Source organism: Scomber scombrus, chromosome 20 (assembly GCF_963691925.1).
Source record: "Scomber scombrus chromosome 20, fScoSco1.1, whole genome shotgun sequence".
NCBI lineage: Eukaryota > Metazoa > Chordata > Actinopteri > Scombriformes > Scombridae > Scomber > Scomber scombrus.
The window spans coordinates 12791861-12811470 of NC_084989.1; the positions used below are offsets into that span (position 1 = coordinate 12791861).

General features: G+C 38.2%; 1 protein-coding gene and 3 non-coding genes across 4 annotated transcripts; all 4 read left to right on the plus strand.

Moving 5' to 3' along the window:
• The first annotated feature begins 3239 nt into the window (after positions 1 to 3239).
• Positions 3240 to 7393, plus strand: rpl7 (ribosomal protein L7). The gene is made up of 7 exons (XM_062441654.1): positions 3240 to 3277; positions 3772 to 3871; positions 3976 to 4142; positions 4955 to 5092; positions 6072 to 6181; positions 6887 to 7102; positions 7348 to 7393. The coding sequence occupies exons 1-6, from the start codon at positions 3264 to 3266 to the stop codon at positions 7093 to 7095; spliced, it is 738 nt and encodes a 245-aa protein (XP_062297638.1). The 5' UTR covers positions 3240 to 3263; the 3' UTR covers positions 7096 to 7102; positions 7348 to 7393.
• Positions 5299 to 5390, plus strand: LOC134002652 (small nucleolar SNORD12/SNORD106). The gene has a single exon (XR_009927613.1). It is a non-coding gene; the product is annotated as a small nucleolar SNORD12/SNORD106 (small nucleolar RNA).
• LOC134002654 (small nucleolar SNORD12/SNORD106) lies at positions 6402 to 6491 on the plus strand. Its single transcript, XR_009927615.1, has one exon. It is a non-coding gene; the product is annotated as a small nucleolar SNORD12/SNORD106 (small nucleolar RNA).
• LOC134002653 (small nucleolar SNORD12/SNORD106) lies at positions 7152 to 7244 on the plus strand. The gene has a single exon (XR_009927614.1). It is a non-coding gene; the product is annotated as a small nucleolar SNORD12/SNORD106 (small nucleolar RNA).
• Positions 7394 to 19610: the final 12217 nt, after the last annotated feature.

Here is a 19610-nt window from a genome sequence, read left to right on the forward strand (position 1 = left end):
TGAACAAGACAATCAATAAAATATGCACCCAGACAGACGTAAAATCGACTGGCCGATATAGATCTATATGTTCCAATGCGCAAACAGACTGCATTTATTGTTTTTCTGTCTGTCATGAAGGTAATTATGACAGCCAATAAACTTAATGGCCCAGACACAAAGAGACAATCCTTCCACGGGCGCACCTCGGTGCGTTCAATGTTCAAACCTTCACCGGTTTGCAGTGTTTTTTTCCTTATTTGACGCACGTTTTCGACGTTGTACGAGGTTCGCAGCACGTTTGCTGCTGGTTGTGCCAGGGGGCCAAACGATAAAATAAATGTCAGATCCTTTTATAACTGTAACACCAAAACGTGAATTCGTGCATTCAGTGAAAATCTAATTTAAAATGTGGCTACAGCAAAACTGTTTATACAGTAGTATATCAACAGCAAATTGTAGGCTAGTCTTAAAAGCCAAAGCGTGCTTATGTATTCTAAATGTCCCTAACAGGATACATTTTTGATGAATACGATATTGTTAATAGTTTAATATAACGTAGCTCTTCATTCAATTTGACTATAATATCATACGTTATTTTTCATACTCGACAATTTTTGCTGGAAAGAGAAATGTAAGTGTAAGATGTTCAGGGGAAAAGGCAACACATAGTATTTCACATAGTATGTCAAATCTGTATTTGGACCATACAATTAGGCTACTTTGTTCATTTGAATTAATTAAATGTGCATCTTTAATACATATGCATGATCCTTTAAAGTCACTATGCAATATGTGTTTTCATTTCATAACCGTGCTATGCATCACACTACCTGTGTCTTACATCATGGAGTAGACAAGGTTGTCTTTTTCCCCCCACTGAGATTCAGTGGAGAGATTCAGCAAAGACAACTTTCCCATGTCCAGACGCTCCCTGAAGCTGGTCTGCAAAATGAAGTGTTTGCGCCCTCTGCCGGTCAGTTCCCGTATAAGCATTCACATGTGGCATGGAGAAGGTAAAAGGTACAGTGTCTCATAATTAGACAGTTTTGAGGAGTAACTAGTTACATGTCGTAACAATGTAATTTGATTACAAAATAAATGTAACTGTAATCCGTTACAGTTACTGAGGAAAAAATGTGCAATTAAATAGGTGATATCAGCAAAATTGGGCCATCAGGTAAAATGGGCCATTTAAGGTCTGAGCATCTTAGCTCTTTAAACATTAACAGCCAATGACTGCAAAGTTTTTCAAATTCTTGCCACAACTGTACTTGATATGTAACAATTGATTTGACTGGTCTGAGGTTGCTAAGCTGGACAGGACAATTCCTCATGTCAAGACTGTTGAAGAAAACAGCGTGTTTAGGTGCCTGGCATACCAAATCTTACTTGTCAATGATAAGGTTGATAACTCAATAATAAAGAAACAAACATCTAGAAGTACTGATTCATAATAAATATCTTGATGGCCTCTATCAGATAAAATGCTGATCTTTTGCAAAATACACTTATTTTTTATGAAAAAGCATTTTTAGTTACTGGCCCAATTTACCTTAACGTGTTAGATAAAATGGGCCACTCTTTTGAATTGAGTTTTAGCAGATATTTTAATGGTTCTTCTTATTAAGAAATATTGATATTATTATTATTGTCTGTGCATATGAGTGTGTGTGTGTGTGTGTGTGTGTGTGTGTGTGTGTGTGTGTGTGTGTGTGTGTGTGTGTGTGTGTGTGTGTGCGTGTGTGTGTGTGTGTGTGCATTCTTGACATGCATGCACACACACACACACACACACACACACACACACACACACACACACACACACACACACACACACAGACTCACTCACTGTATGTGCCAGCATGATTTGTGCACATACACCACACAAATTTAAAAGGGGAAAAGTGAAAGAGGCATGTAAATAAAGAAGTAACAGATGTTCAAGGAAAGTAACATTAAACTTATGATTACAGACAATATATCAAACAAAACAAAAAAACAGGGAGTAGAGTAGAGGTTAACAAAGAAACAGAAAGGAAAATAAAGGATGTCAATGAGGAAAGAACATGTAAATACAATCAGTGGGTAAAGGAGAGGAAGAGGGGGAGCGAGAGGTTATTATAGGAAGACCGTCCAGAAAAGCCAAAAAGTGATCACACACTCTCTTGCAAGAGCATGGAATATTTCTTATGAAATAGATGTTTTGATGCAATTTAACTTTAATATTATATTGTTATAGTGCATAGATGTGTTTTGAAATTAAAGTTTATTAGATTGTTTTATCAGAAATTACTCAGTTTCACTTTGCAATTTTAGTGGCCCATTTTTGCTGATCAGCCGGCCCATTTTACCTTAACAATGCTGATCTAAAAAAATGTGGGGTAGCTCATCTTTCAACAACTGTAGGGCCTATACAATTATATTTTCTTACATAGATTCCACACAAAAATATTGAAAACAAACCTTTTTAATCATAAGGACACAAATAAATGTCATACATTGTTCTTTTGTTAGTTTCCCATGCCATTAACCAAAAAGTGGCCCAATTTAGCTGACTTCACCCTAGTCATGACGTGCGCTTAAATGTAGTCACAGTACCAATCAAGCCCATGCCAGACTTTTGACTTTTTTCATAAAAATATCTTTTTTATATTCCAAAATCTACATGAACTAATGAATACATTTTCAAATGAGAGATACATCTTGCTTTATTAGAAATTATCTCCCTTTATACTTCATTTCACCATGAAATACACCTGAATACACCTGAACTTAGATTTCGGTATGTTAAATGGGTACACAGTTGAAAACATTCATTAGAAAATTACAGAAGTAATCAAAAAGTAATCAAATGTAATAAGTTACATTACTTAGCTAATTGAAATAGTTACTGTAACAGTTACTGTAATTAGACCACCTTATGTCAACAATGATAAAATGTGCCAAAAAAAAGTTCTTGGCTTACTGAAAGAACATTTTAAAATTAGCGTTAGCTTTCCACAATTCGTTGTTGAACTTTCTACATTTAAACAAAATCAAAATGTAGCTGTATTTTTTTTTAATCAACCAACGGCATTAAAAAGAGAACTTAGAGAATTGATTATGCTTTTGTTTTTTATCCAAAAAATGCGATCACATCAATGTAGTTTTAGTGTTTTGTTAAGTCTTCGTTTACTTTACAAACTGAAAGAGTCAGGCAGCTAGAAGGGCAGATCGTAGGGGTCCTCATTCCTTTAACGCGGACATGCGCAAAGGAAAATTTCTCTTTCTCGGTGGACGCAATGGCGGACGCAGAGTGAGTGTCTAACTCTGTTGTAAAATCTAAACACATCCAGTGTTTTAACATCCATCTTTGCTCATTTTCAACCCTGGATAGATTGTTTAGTGTTCAAACATCATACTCACACTAGTATTGATGAGGATGGTGGTTATTGCAGTTATTATGATCACTTTATAGAGACTGTGTAGCCTCATAGCTGAGTACATCATGGCTGTCTCTTTGGTACCCATGCACTTGGAAATGACCAGGTTTCTGTGTCCAAAAAAATTGACTTATGGGTTAACTGTCCAACATGCAGTCTTTTATGCTCTTTAATGATACAGAGACAGGTAGTGTATCGTTTTAAAGAGTAAGTTGCTCACCATGTACGGAAGCCGGCTAATGGCAGGATTGAAAGCTAATGTTAGCAGCTACTCGTGGCTGTGATGATGTGTCTCAAATTACTAGTAATGTGAGCACAGTTGCTATGGTCCATATGTTTCCAACTTAACAAAATTTTTCTTTTACAGAAAAAAGGTTCCGGCGGTCCCTGAGAGCCTTTTGAAAAGGCGAAAGGCCTTCGCCACCATGAAGGCCATGCGTGTCAAAAAGATCCTGACTGAGAAGAAGGTACGTTACATGCCTGCATGATGGCCAGTTAAAGGAACTCTTAAAGCTTCATGGGTGTTTTCTCATTCATGTACTGACTTAACGTGTTATGAATGTGTTCCTAGGCCAGGAAAGTGACCAGGAAACTGATCTACAAGAGGGCTGAGAAGTACCACAAGGAGTACAGGCAGATGCACAGGCGTGAAATCCGCCTGGGTCGCAGTGCTCGCAAAGTGGGAAACTTCTATGTGCCAGCTGAGCCCAAACTGGCTTATGTCATCAGGATCAGAGGGTGAGTGGTGTCTACTATCTGACATCAAAACTTTTCTTTTTGGGTTGCATCCTTGTCAGTAACATTTACATGGATTGCAGGACTTCCAAACTAGACAGGACATGTTAAATCTGTAGACATATATTGGTGAAATTACTTTGTTTCTCCTCACATGTGCTACTGTGTTAAATTTACTTGTATAGCACAAAATCACATATTTGTCTTGGGGCTTTATAGTCTGTAAAGTAATACAACATCCTCTAGCCTTTCTAGAGGATGTTGTCCCCCATTCTTTCACATGGGGGACAAATTACAGGAGTACAGCATGGAATAGGATAACAAAATTGTAAATGACTTATAATATTGAGCTTGCTGACTAAAGATGCCTTGCCAACATTGCATCAGGTTTCCTTAGTATTCAATTTTGAGTAACTTAATTTTAAATCTGTAGTTGTGGCTATACCTTTTCGTGCATGATCTGCTTAAATGTTTTAAGCGGTTCTTTAGGTAGTGCCATATGACAGTAGTTTGGTCATCAAGCAGTGTGTTTATTGTAAATGTGAATAGAAGTTTCAGTCAGTGATGATAGGGATTTGGATTTCACTGCTAAGAACTAATTGGGTAAATAAAGCAATCCATGTAAATGTTGTACTTGGTCTGTAGATGCTGTTATGTGGTTAATGATGATGTCTTTCCCCGACTGATCGACTATGGTGATACAAATTTGCAAGAAATAAGCCAATTGTTTTCTGAAACCACAATCAATACTGTAATTTGAATAAGCTGTATCTTCTCATGACTGAAGATGCTAATCATAATAATTTGTTTTCCAGTATCAATGGTGTGAGCCCCAAGGTCCGCAAAGTTCTGCAGCTTCTCCGTCTGCGCCAGATCTTCAACGGTGTGTTTGTCAAGCTGAACAAGGCTTCAATAAACATGCTGAGGATTGCCGAACCTTACATCGCTTGGGGGTAAGGTTATCACCATTACTGTAATTAGCTGTGTATCTGATTATTGACCTCATGATAGAGGTTATTCATAAACACTTTAAAAGTAGAAAATATATATTCTCATTGTGAGCCATGCTGAATGTGGTGATTTATAGTCAGGAAGATTATTGTATGGCATGGTGTACTGATACTAACACTGTTGTGACCTATAGATGTTATATCTCTGGAATGTGGTTAATGATGCTGAACTTTTTTCCCCATCTTATCGACCATGGTGAATACTGACTGAAACTAAGCCAGTTTTGTCTGAAACCACATTCCATGAAAAATTTAGTAATTTGAAGTAGTTGTTCTAGATTCATATAGTATTCATCTAGTGTGAATAGTCCTATTTTCATCACCCTACTGTAAAGAAGTTTTTTTTTCAAGAAAATGACTTGCCATGTTAAACATAAAATGTATCCAATATTTGAGGCTTTTAAAGAAACCAATCTAGATAGGTATACATATTTTGTGAAAACCTTAAAATGACCTTTTTTATATATTTAACATTTTGACTGGCTAGACATGCTGCCCATACTGTCACTAGAAAGTTGATCAGGTTTAACTTTTCTAGTCATGGTATGTGGCTGGTCAGTGACACTTCTACCTACTAGTTAGGTGAAATAACTCAGCAATTTTTCATCTGCTGCTAGTTGTAAATGTGTTCAATCAGTTTTCAGCATTGAAATCTTGGAGCATGTTAAACTTCTAGTCACAACCTAACCATTGGCATTAGAGCAGGTGTTTTACCTTTGACTCATTTGAGACACGTGTGACACTCCTGTTTGGGACATGTCCCAAATGTGACATGCTTTAGGCTATGAGATGAGCCATTACATAGAGGTGAACTGCTTATACTGTAAACTATCTAGTAATGTCTTTTTAGTTATAACCCATATGCAACATCTACATTGCTCAGAACTAATATTATAACTTAAAACCTGGTGTTTCCCCTCAGATACCCCAACCTGAAGTCTGTGCGTGAGCTCATCTACAAACGTGGTCATGGCAGGATGAGGAAACAGCGCATTGCCCTCACAGACAACGCTTTGGTGGAGAAGGCCCTTGGTATGCACATGTTGCACTGTCCTAAACTAGAGTTCTCTAAAAGAGGGACAAATAATTTCTACGCTTTCCCTCTTAACCACAATATTTTTGTAGAGTATAAAAGTGATATGTAGTGCTATTAATTATCTCTGCAAATCAGTCTAGGAACAGCAGAATCTTAATGTTGGACTGTAAGATGAAGGCAAATATGAGTATTTAATTATCTGGAGAAGGCGACTGCAGTGTGGTTAATGATGCACACTTTTTTCCCCGTCTTATCGACTATGGTGAAAAAAAGAAAAACTAAGCCAGTTGGGTCTGAAACCACATGCAAGCCAAACCATGACTTTACTATTTGAAGATACTAATTTAGTTGTATGCTAATAGTAGATGTGTATCCTTGCTGATAAAGCTCTATTTAACCCTTACTGGAAGTTCTTGTCTCCAAGATCTGCTGGCATGTCATGCTTTTTGGGACACTCTTGTGAACTTTCATGATAATTTGGCGTCCACTCAAAAGATGAGTCATTCAGTCTGAGTTTAAATAAGATAATTAATTTTGCTAATCAGTGAATCCAAAGTTGTCCAAAAGCACAGTTGCTATTAACATTTGTATCCATTCTTGCTGTCTTTGATTTCTCAACTCTTTGCTATTTCTGCAAAAGTAGTTGGAGTGCGTAAGGTTTAGTGTGGTTCAACTTTAACATATTGCATTTACATCTGCAGGCAAATATGGCATCATCTGCGTTGAGGATCTCATCCATGAGATTTTCACAGTTGGCAAGAACTTCAAGCCTGCCAACAACTTCCTGTGGCCCTTCAAGCTGTCATCGCCCCGCGGTGGTATGAACAAGAAGACTACACACTTTGTGGAGGGAGGAGATGCAGGCAACAGGGAGGACCAGATCAACAGAATGATCAGGAGGATGAACTAAAGTTAAGGTGAGGTATAGGAACACTGTCGGCTATTCAGTATAGACATGGCTCATTAGATGTGGTTGATGATGCATCATCTTTTTTCCCCATCTTATCGACTATGGTGAAAACTACCTGAAAATAAGCCAATTACCTCTGAAACCACATCATGGCCATTTACCTTCAAATCAGACAAAAGTAATGAAAGCAATTCAACTGTGCTCAAACAATTGAAATGTACCTAATAACAATGTTGTGTTTTTCTCTTTCAGGTTTTTTCAAGGACTCAAAAGTGTACAATAAACCAAAAAAAATAAATTCTTGGTCTTGTCATTGTTTTGTGTCATTTCATGCATATAACATCTTCAGTTTGTTGTAGTAATAATAATAATTGTATTTAATCATGGATCATGGGTGTCTGGTTATGTTTTAAAATGGGAAGCAAACTTGGAATGATAATTGGTGGGGGATCTGGGGGGTCATTCCCCCAAAAATTGTAATTTGACAAATTTCCTGCATTTCTACACCACATAATCCTTGGATTAAGTCATGAAACAGTCACCTGCACTAGTCTAGATTTGTTAGATTGAGGGTGCTTTGAAACTCAGGAATACATCAACAGGTTTGAAATGGATATTTCATATTTGAAATGATATTTATAAAACATTTAGTCTAAGGAGTAAAAGCTGCCAGGTCAAACAATAAAGTACACACTGAAGTGGCCTCACAACTATTATTAAAATCCTACCTGTTTTATACACAGGATCTGGTTCTGCTGGTAGCTTTTCTGAATATCACTACTAGCTGATGTAATTATACAGAAAAGTAATACTTCAAAAGCTAATTTTAATCTACATTATCTCAAATCAAGGACTATTGTGCAACTCGGGTGTGTTTCCCTTCAAAACTTTGGAGCTAGAACACTAAAAAACATTCACAGATCTAAAGGTTTAGGCCAGTGGTCTCCAACCCTGCTCCTGGAGAGCTACTGCCCTGCATGTTTTAGGTATCTCCTCACTCTAACACACCTGATTCTAATAATCGACTCGTTATCAAGCCCTTTGACGAGCCTCAGCTGCTTGATAACGAGTTAGAGTGAGGCGATACCTAAAACATGCAGGGCAGTAGCTCTCCAGGAGCAGGGTTGGAGACCACTGGTTTAGGCTCACATCAAAATGTATTTATGAATATACATTTAATCCATGATTTTCATACTCATCAAAATGCATGACATACAAAAAATAGCCTACAAATCTGACATGTTGACACTTACTTGAATAACTTTTAATAATGAAAAAGCCCAAATTAAGTTAGATACTTAAAGCTTATTACTCAATATATGACCCAACTGAAAAATTAAAAAGAATTTAGAAATTTGTCACAAGCAGTCAGACCTGCAGAGTCATTCACAAATCACACATCAACAGGTGACTGAGCAACCACTCGATTAAAAACTGATCAAAATGAATCAGTTTCTTTCCATGTGCATCCTCACTGTAACTCTTCAACAGCTTCCCTGTCCAGGCAAACTACCTACAGCACATTATATAATCTCCATTGCATCAGTACTTACTTAACCTTTCATTGTTTTGTTTGGTGTTCAATCAATGAGCGTAACTCTAGTCTTTTCTGATATGTTTCACATTTTAGTGTATTATTAAATGATAGAGTCTGAAAGCAAGTGACATATTACAAATTGCTTTGTTTTGAATGTAGTCACGGTTGAGGGCAGCAGTACCACCACTGTCAGATAAATCCTAGTAAGTGTAAAAATGAGCCTCCCTACAGGGTTCAGGTATTGAGTAAAGTCAGCAATAAGAAGAGGCTCTAGTTTTGTTCAAAAGAGCAAACTTAGTTGTTCCATCCTCAGATCAGGGAACAAGTGACAAGCATCTACAAGTGATAGGCCAAATAAATGACATCACTGCATCATTAGAACCAGTGCAACAGTTCACTTGTCAGTGTATTTCACAACGCTTTCTGCATGATCTGAATGTTGAAATTAAGGTTAGGCCACTGTGTTTAACAATTTCTGTCATTGTTTATTCAGGTTGAATTATCAAGTGCAGCTGAGAGGATTCAGTAAATCAGCTGTAACTGCTCATGTTATTTGCCTCCTTTAGATAGATTAGCGCTGGATTAGAGGTACAATGACATTGTAAACAAATATTAACATACTATTAGGAACACTAAAAATTACACTCACATGAAACTTGAAGATATTAACAACACCATTAATCAAGATTGGACAAAACCAAACTCAGTTTTCTTTACACAGAGAATGAACGAGTTCCATTTTTCATGTTTCACTTTTCTTATTTCTATTGCCATCTTCAATTTCATCTTTGCAATTAGCTTTTAGTTTGAGTATTTCCATTTAAGCTTTTGCATTTCAAATTTTCCCTTTTTCCATTAATGTCACTTTACATTTTCAAATCATCATTTTACATTAAAAATGTTTTCCTTTTTCTTATAAATTTAATTATGGCATGATTAATCCTTGAAGCGTAGTTAAATAATAATCTTTCTTTTTTTTTTTTTTTAATTTTTAGTCTGGACTGTTAATTTTAATTATGACCAAAAATATCTAACGCGTTTATGAAACCTGTTTCCATGGTGACGCGTTGACCACATTGAGCAGTGTGCAGCCTGGCTAGCATTACTCTGGAATAACTAGCGTTAGTTTATACGGTCTCACCGTTATAATGAGCAGGTATCCTACTTTAGATCGATCAGGAGGTGATGTGTAAAACGACCATCTGTGCTGCTGCTGCTCCAACATGATGATGACTTTCCAGGTGAACGCATCTGTAACGTTACCTACCGCAAAGGCTTTAATATCGGAAGGAAGCTCAAATTGCAGCCAGCTTGGCCCTGATGCGACTGGATACCCGACATACAGGAGCTTCGGGATGGGCGCGGGTGGAGGACAAGCTGCTCTCAGGCAAAATATTAACCCGAGAAGGAAATTTCCTGTCATTCAACCCTTGGGCAGTGAGTAAGCGTGCTCCTGTGCCGTGTTGTACTACAAGATAATGTTTATCCCATGACAGTAGTGTCGGATGATGCATGTAGCTGACTGTATGTCCAATGACTGAACAGCTTTCTGTATTACAGAGTCGAAGGATGGGAAATCCTTGTTGAGCGGCCTCATAGTGGGAGGGTAAGATATGCTAACATTTTGCTAATAGCCACACAATACAGTAATCAACTATACTATATGTAGGTATGCTTTCATCAGTAAAACCAATGTACTAAATGCAGCATCATGGGGGAAAACATTTGCACAATATTCCCAGAAAATGTGTTTGCTACAGTACAAGTGGTGACTCACAACAGCTGGAAGGCCTTCAGAAAAAAGCACAAGTGGTAATAAAAGTGTTTATGTGTAAGTGACAGAGATACTGTTGATGAAAGATCCAAGAATAATAACACACAAATGCTTCAACTATGTGTCATTGTTCTGGTTGGGCTCCAGTGAAATCTGTGTGTGTGTGTGTGTGTGTGTGTGTGTGTGTGTGTGTGTGTGTGTGTGTGTGTGTGTGTGTGTGTGTGTGTGTGTGTGTGTGTGTGGTAAATGTATCTGTTTTTCTAATCTAGGTCACCAAATTTAGCCAAAGATGACAGACTGGAGGCAGAGAAAAATGGCCTAGAGAAGGACATCTGTGGGAGGCACTTTCTTTTTGATCAGAAATGTAAGAACTGCAGAGTAGGACTATGGTGCCCTATCATTATGAGTGGGGGTTTATAAGATTCTTCATATTTTCACACAGTATTGATCCACTTTGACCTGAGAATTGACAAAAACACTCTCAGTTCACAGATATTTAAAGTGTTGCAGTGTTTGTTAAAACGACTGAAGACCAGTGCCTTCATTCATAGAGGGAGGGTTTCAGTTTCAAATGCTAATTTTCATGAGCTGCTACTCCTCTCTCATAGCATTTTGGATGAAAAAAAAAGTTTTCTTCAGTGCTCTTTAAAGTGGATACACATTGAAGTTGATTTATGCTGGGATTGTAATTTATTATAACAGCCAGTAGATGGAGCTGTATCACTTATAATGAACACTGGTGTCAGTGTTTCAGTGATTGTTTATTGAAACTTCAGACTTTAAAATAGTAACTAAAGAGTATATTTATAAAATCAAGAGATATAGTTGGATATGATTAACCCTTTCGTAAAATGTGTCTTCACACCAGACATCAGCTTTGATTGGATAAATATATATTTTTTTAGGTGGGAGGTTAGAGAGGACGAGAACTGTGATTCCTCCGCTGCCAAGAGACTTCCATGTGCACAGACCAGGCAACCTGCATCCCTTCAGCCTCTCCAAGGATCTTTCCCACAGCCATGTGGGACGGCCCTTCACCCTGGGGTAACCAGCGGATTAATGTCACTCAGTCCAGTCGTTGTAGCTGCACCATTGATAGTACACATGTGGAGACAGCTGCACAGATTAGAGTAATTATACTGAGTCACTGCCTCATTTATGACAACTTACAAGAATGTAAATTATGAAAACAGCAGCAAAATGTGATTAAGAATTTGACACACATAATTATCAGTAGCTATAACAAACTGAAGATTTCAAGCTTGAATGCTGTATTCTGGCAACGCAGGGTGCATGATTATAGCTACAATATAATCAGAATTATTTGTCCAAAAATATATTTGTCATTTTTAGTCGTCCATTGTTGGAAAAGTCAACTTTTATTGCTTTTACAGATTGCAAATTGATTGAGATCTTCATTCTCACATAGTAAAATATAAAGGTCAGACATACAAATCTTAAAGATAAAACTGGACTGCCAATAAAGGATATAAAGAAAATGTAAAGGATTTATCCCCACATATGTGTACCTTTCTCATTTCTATCCTCCAGCTGTCCTGAAAGATATGAACTGAATACAAGTCCAGCCATCCTGTTTCCTTCCACTTTAGTCCTCAATGGCAGGAACACCTTCTCAGTTGAGAACTGCAAGCTCAGCAGGTATTTTGCCTTTATAATCTAAATCAGACCAAGCCAATCGATAGGCTTGTCAATTATTTCTCATACCTATGTCACTTTTGTTCTCCCTCTCTCCTCTGCAGGCCTAAAGTGAATTATCCAACATACAATTTACTGACTGCTAAAGACAATCAAAAGAGTGAGTTATTTAAATGTTTCACTTTGAGCACAAGAGTTAAGTACAAAGTTTGTCCATCCTCTGTTGTTTGTTGTGGTCTTAACACGCCAGGCCTGTCAGTATTGTAAGTAAACAGGGGAATCCAACCTTCAGCCTATACAGGTGATTATCACACTGATAGGAGACAAGGGGTCACATGTAGAAGGGAGTGTTCAGTGTTGTCTTGACACTGTGTCATTATCTCTTACTTCAACTGTTTGCACCAGTTTTAAGCTCATTCTGATTCATACGTAAAGCTTCGTAACTGAGTCAAAAACTTGTGCATTCACTTTATACTTCCACTTGATATAACATTAATATTTGTATATGTTTCACCATTCCATTTTATTATACTCTCAAGGTAGCAATCACACTTGTATTTCTTTATGAAAACACACTGCGATGAGGCAGAACTAAGTATCCAAGACTTTAACTCTAACTGACATTCTTATTAAATCCATACATACAAATTAAGGTGATGCAGATAAAGAGAAGCAAGATAGTTAAAGGATTTTTTGTTCAGTGTGTATGTGAGGGTATTGAATCACAGATCTTGCTCTGATATCTCTTCCTTCTTAACCATCTCATTGTGTCTTTGGCTCTTTCTCCCCCTCTCTTTTGCTTGCTCTTGCCATCCAGGCCAGTCCTACCCAGACCCAATGGCGGGATCCTCTCGTTCTTTTATCCAGAGGATATCTGAGCTGTCCTCTTTGGAGGGTGAGACAGTGAGGCAAGAAAAGCTGAAGAAACTAAGGAAATCGAGAAAACCCCCATCCTGACAATCACCACTTTCCCAGTCACACTGGTCAAGGATCAAAACATTTGAGTCTGTGCCAAGGACGTCTGAACAGAATAAAACATCTTGGGCACCATGTTCATTTAAGTGGCTCGTTCTAACAGCCTTTTTGTCTTCAGTGATATTAGTTTTCTGCTTAACCTGGCTGATCTTCACATTTTGGGATTCCTGACCTGTGCTCCTCTTGTAATGATTACATGTAGAGTATTATTCTTACAGATGTGTTCACTGAGAAAAAAGTGAAGATAGATATTATTAGCAACATATCGTCACTTTTTCTCACAGGTCTCAGTAGTTTTCCACTCAGCACCTGCATGAAAATATATTTATTTTACCTTTCTAATGGCTTTTAATGGCTGTTATGTAATACTGCCATATTTCTTGCCGTTTCATCAGTATGTTGCAGATGCAGTGAAGCTTGGATCTCATGACAGTATTTGAAACATTGTCCTAATATACTAATTATGTTTTATAAAGCTTATTAGCTGAGTAAATTGAGACACCCATGCTTGACATATAATAGTTTAGCAAAACCAGTATTGTGCCTTGTTAAACGTCTTCCTGAATTTAAATAAATTTATTTTTGTTAGCTTGACTGCTTTTCTTTCTTCTGTGAATCATGATTTATCTTCTGGACCTTCAAGCGTAGCACTGACTAATAAAGGATTCTTCACCCTCTTCTTGGCAGATTCAGCGCATATCGACCAGCGTGGTAATCAGAATGCCTAAAAGATTGCAATGAAACATTATCTGCATTCCATATCTACAAAACAGACACAAAACTGTGCCCCCAGATGCCAGAATGTGGTACTTTCCCACATAACGCATGGTTTTGTCAATGTATGATGGATAGTTTGTGTCTGAATGGTCTTGTTCATTGTAATCCACAAAGACAGCAGTCATGAAAGTTGTCCTTTTGTTTTGAGAGAAATGAGGAGTGGTCTTTATTATTTGAAGATAGTGAAGCAGAACAGACTTATTTGTACTATTTTCTGATAAAATAGCACAGAGATTGTTTATTTTTACTTGGAACTTGAAAATGGGTCCCAAAATTCCTTTATTGTGCACAAGTATCCCTGTTATCATAGTGTGAATAACTTGTCCTCCAGACATGTTTTAACACATTGTACATATGTACAAACATAGTACTTGGAACAATAATGTGTGTCAGATATGGTTATAAAAAAGTATAATTACTGAGTTAAAATCCTTAAAATTACATCTACTCTCTCTCCCCCATTAAAAAAATCCAGAAGCTATGGATATGTAAATATTTTGTAATTTCAAAATTTTAACTGCTGGATGCAAGATGTCACCTACTTCAGTGTTAAGTCTGTTCTCAGTGTATGTGCATTGGAGGTTTCCACATCACACTTCCAGACTATGATGTAACAAACTATGCTTGTAGACCCGCCCCTTAAAATTCGGTTCTCAAAGAGGACAGAAAAAACGTTGCCCCTTCAGCAGACCCCCTATGTTAAAACAGCCTTCTGGTGTCAAACTCTGCACATACATCATTCTGTACAGTAAAGCTCAAACTTCCAAGTGTAGGAACAAGAAGAAAAACATGTTTTAGTGTGAGATAAGAGTCATGATAATAGTATATCAGTTAAATGTTGATTGTGTAGATAACTCGTGGTATAAAACAAACCTCCTGACATGTGAGGGCGTAGTATAGATGATAACTGGCGCATGTCACAGCAGCAGTATGAACAGCCACTGACATGGCCTGAGGCACTGGATAGTAAAACTGCAATACTGTACAAACAGCAGCAGAGGGAAAGCACAATGTTATGCAGATTCATAAAAATACAATACAAATTGAAAAGACAGTTTGAAGAAAGAAGTGTTCATTACCAAGATATATTCTTATTGTTATTATTGTTGTTTTTATTATTGTTATTATTATTAGTAGTAATATTATTATTATTATTATTATTATTATTATTATTATTATTATTATTATTATTATTGTTATTATTATTCTTGATGCATGCTATTTCTCCAGTTCAGTCAGCCTCAGTTTTATCCACAGAACGGCGTGAGGAAACAGAGCCAAGATGGCCACTTCACTGTTATTTGTCAGGCTGATAGTTTCCTGCAGTCTGTCACCGGCTGAGATCATCTAGGATGGAGGCTGATAGGCTTGAAAGTGACAGATCAAGGCCTTTCGATTATCTGAAAGACTTAAGTGAAAGATCAAGGCTTTTGTTTCATTTCTATTTGTTTTTGTGGCGTTTCTATTTGATTAGACAAAGTAAAGACAGGGGAGGCAGGAGAGGGAGGGGATCATGTCATCTTGGTTGCTATGGCTCAATGAAACAACTGTCAACTGTGTTTAATTTCAGGGAGTGTATATCCTCTGCTCCGTGTTACAATACAATTGTGATGTTGTCAAACTGTTTGTGTCCCTCCCTCCCTCCTTCCCTCCCTGTTGACGGTGAGATGTGTATTTCAGGGACACGCAGTGACCTAGAAACACAAGAGCCATCCCCTTATTCATGCTAAGTGAAGGGCTTGTATTCACGCTCAAACGGAGGCTGGGTCTCCCTCTTCTTGCAGGGGTTTTAACTGTCCCTTTCAAGTGTAGTGAAACAAAATGACCTGGAACAAACAGTCAACAATGAGGTCTTTAATAAGAGCCGGACTGGGGCCTGCCCACAAGTGGTTTATCGTTTCACTGTAATTCCACAGAACCTGACCAAGAGCACAGTACTTATTTCAATCAACCTAGCCAATTTCAACAGATTTTTGAACTGATTATGCAAAAATGCCACAGTGGAACATTTGAGATTTAGGTGCAATTGAAATTTTTGTGAATATTTTCTACGTCCCAGCTTAACCAGTATTATACTGACGAATAGTCAGGTTGTGTTACTGTTTCACCTGACTTGATATTGTGCCAGTTGACTCTATCAGCAGGGATCAGAGAATGTAGCCTGTCTGCCAAATTTATAACTTTGCCAATGCCTCAAATCCAAAAGGCCCTAAATATGTTTAGCCAGGTTTGGTCTGGGGGCAAATATCCCAGTACACACACACACACACACACACACACACACACAGATTTTTCCATGCCTTTTCTTCATCAGGTGGTCAACCCCTCACAACATATCCTGAGCATCATATCACTGTTTGCGAAGAAATTAACATGAAAGACCTCCAGACAACCAGTAAAAATTCCTCTTTTAAATAGGCAATAACTCTCGGTGGGATTCTGTGTCCCCTGTTGCGCAACCAGTTTGGGCTGTTAAAAGATTCTAAAAGATAGTTACACAGTGATCAAAAACAAATGATAGAGCAAACAAGTGGCATGTGTCGACAGCAACTCCCGATCCTATAGTAATCTGTGTGTCTGTGTGTTCAAGAGGGGCACAGAGAGGTCAAATCTTTGTCTTTGCCAACATATAAACACAGCTGAACTGAAAACTGTCAAATCTATGGCAACAGTGCTCATTGTGCCACAAATGTTGACTGCTGTGTTCTTTGTCTGCAACCTCAAGATAATTCGTTATCATTTAAGAATGTTTGCTTACAAGTTTTTACAGCTGCCAGGTGAGGAGGTTTTTTACATTCCTAACATCAAAAGTATCAGTTATTGTCAGTTATGAGGTGAAGATTTGAACAACAATATGCAAGTCAAGGATAAGAGGGGAATTCTGTGAAGTGATTTTCAGTGCCAGTCCATGATGTATTGATTTAGCTTTGTTTGTGGTATTTATACACTTTGCCCTTGGCAGAGCAACACACATACATAAACCAGAAGGGCCTAACCTCCCTGTTGCTCTCTGACATGTCGCAATATGATTTATGGAAATCCATGGTGATAGATGCACCCCCTCTCCTAGTCATTATCATTACCTGAAGTTTCATCTCTCTCAGAGGCAGGGGTCAGTCCCACTCCCCACCCACACATCTCGCCTCATCTGCCCGCTGTTGCTTCTAATGCCCGCATTGATTTACATACTTATGGAACTGATAGGTGACTGATGAAGGGACAATTATTAGTGATGATGTCAGGCTTGTGCAGGTGAAAAAACTTTCATCAATATCACTGTCTTGGTTGTCATTACACTGGCAATGCTCCAAGGCCACCAGCTTACAGAGCCGCTGCCAGACTCTTATTAGTCCTCTCTGTTGCCTTGGTCCTGGAGAAGCCAGTTATCATCCGTAAACGATCAAATGGTAATGACCTGTAATGAATGGAGCATCATTAGTGGGATGAACTAGATGGCTCATCATAATAGACGCTGTTGTAAGTGTGATGTGAAGTGTCCCCATGAAGAGAAAGGGTCTTACTCAGGGTCATGATGGACGTAATGCTCAGGTATATGGCAAATATCTTTATCTCTTCTCTATTTCTTAAGGTATTTAAAGAAAATCTCAGTATTTTTTTTTACCTGGATTCTTTAAATTGTATTTCTAAGATCTACATCTACCTGTAAATTGTATTTTGGTGACACAAGCCAAGACAAACATCCACCTTCTCAACTCTTTAAATAATGACTCATGTAGCTCACTGTGTGTCATGACTGGGTACATCACTCACAAGTAATAAGATAAAAGACTCATTTCCACAAATGTTATTACATGGGCGAATGCGCAGCTAAGGTTCACACACAAAGACTGCAGCACATAAACAGATAATGTTCGTACACTCACTTCCTCATACAGATGTACACGTGGAGGGAGGAAGTTGGAGACAGCTAGCGGACAAAGAGTTCCATTCATGAGGCAGAAACTGACTGCACTCATTAGGGAGAAACAAACTTGGCCTAATTAGTCTAACTTCTTTAATTAAATTTTATCTTACGGTTAAATTTTTAAGGTCAGAGCATTAGTATGAAGCAGTAGAGAAGTGACCGAAAAGGGATTTATTGTAATTCTTCTCAGTGTAGAAAACTATCTGAAAATCTTTACATAACAAGCAGCTCTGTGGGTTAGTGGACTCAGCAATGTATTGTACTGTGCCGTATCAGCGTATGTTTGTGTTGCCATAATTCATATCTTACAGAAAACTTGACAGAGTTGACATCATTACTGTACCTTTACAACACATGTTGAAATGAAAAAGGTGAACCATAGCATTTGTCAACAAAGGTTCTGAAACTATAGCAACCCAGGTCAGCCGTTACCATGGGGACAGCCACAGTTTACATTCCCCATATAAGTGAGATTGAGCGAGGATTCACTCTGCCGTCTCCTTGACACCCAGTAAAAGAAGTGGTGGCACACAGGCTTTTCCTTCCTAATTAAATCCAACCTCTCCGTATATCTCGCCCTTGTGTTTGTCAAATGGTTGTGTGCATCTGCTTGTTATTGTGATGGACTGAGTTTGAAAACTATAAACACACACAAATATTGTTCACCATCTTGAGATATATTAACACAGGCTTAATCTCCTCTCTCGCTTGACTCATATACACCAAGAAGCTCCAAGAAGGGTGTATTGCTGCGGGAAGGCTTATTGTCTTTGACAAGTGCACAGTAAGGGCAGGAGGTCCAGGGTTGGGGGCATGTCAGATGTAAAACACACATGCTTTGATGTGCACTTCCAACAAGCTGACGCCATAGCAAACTGATGCAGCTGTAAGTCTTACATCAGTGGACGGATCAGCACTGAAATTGTACAGTGTGTGTGTGTGTGTGTGTCTGTATGTTTGTGTGTTAGCCTTAGTGACATTTGAGCAACATCCCCTTCCTTTTCAAGACATGAAGTTGTAAGAATTACAATATGAAAATATGTCACACTCAATATTTCTACAATAACAGTGCAGTAGTTCTACATCTGAGGTCAGTGTGGGTTCAGCCCCTCAAACTTTAATATACACTGATTCAGACACACGCTCCTCAATCTGCCCAGTGATGCTGCAGTTGATGATTATGGTGAAGATGAAGGCTATTACTGTCGCTTGACCTACCTGCTCCATGGCGAGAAGAAGAATCAAAGGACCCATAGAGACCCCCCTCTGCTCTCCACAAGCTGTTTTTCAAAGCAGAAGAGGCAAAGTATCCACATTATTACAAATATCTGCTCCTTCTATAGCAGTGGGCGAAGGGAGGCCTCATTCCCAGCTAATGCTCCCTGCAGAGGCCTCGTTTGTTTCCCATGAGATGGTGGAGGTACTGCTCAAATAAAAGCTGACCCTCTCTGGAGTTCACAGTATCCTCAGACATTCAGGCTCCTTGAACAAACATAACTGTGAAAAATGCTTTTTGGCTGCGTATTGCAAAATTACAAACTTAAAATTCACATCACTTTTCATCAGTTATTGGAAAGCGCTCTCCTGAACCATATTAAGAAAGGAATGAATGAAGGGCAGAGTAGCACATAAGTTATCAGCTTCTATACACTGAAATCATCATTGAGGAAAATTCTTTGCCCTTTAAGCATGTCTCAATTTTACTCAGCAAATCTAATACTCCTCTTAATCAATCAACTGACAGCAACGAGCCCCATCCTAATGAGGTAAAACAATTAGCCTTGCTTGACATGCCTCCGCAGAATTATAGTATATGAAATGAATCTGTCATCTTCAGTTTGTCTGTGCTGTACTCCTAGAGTTATAAATGA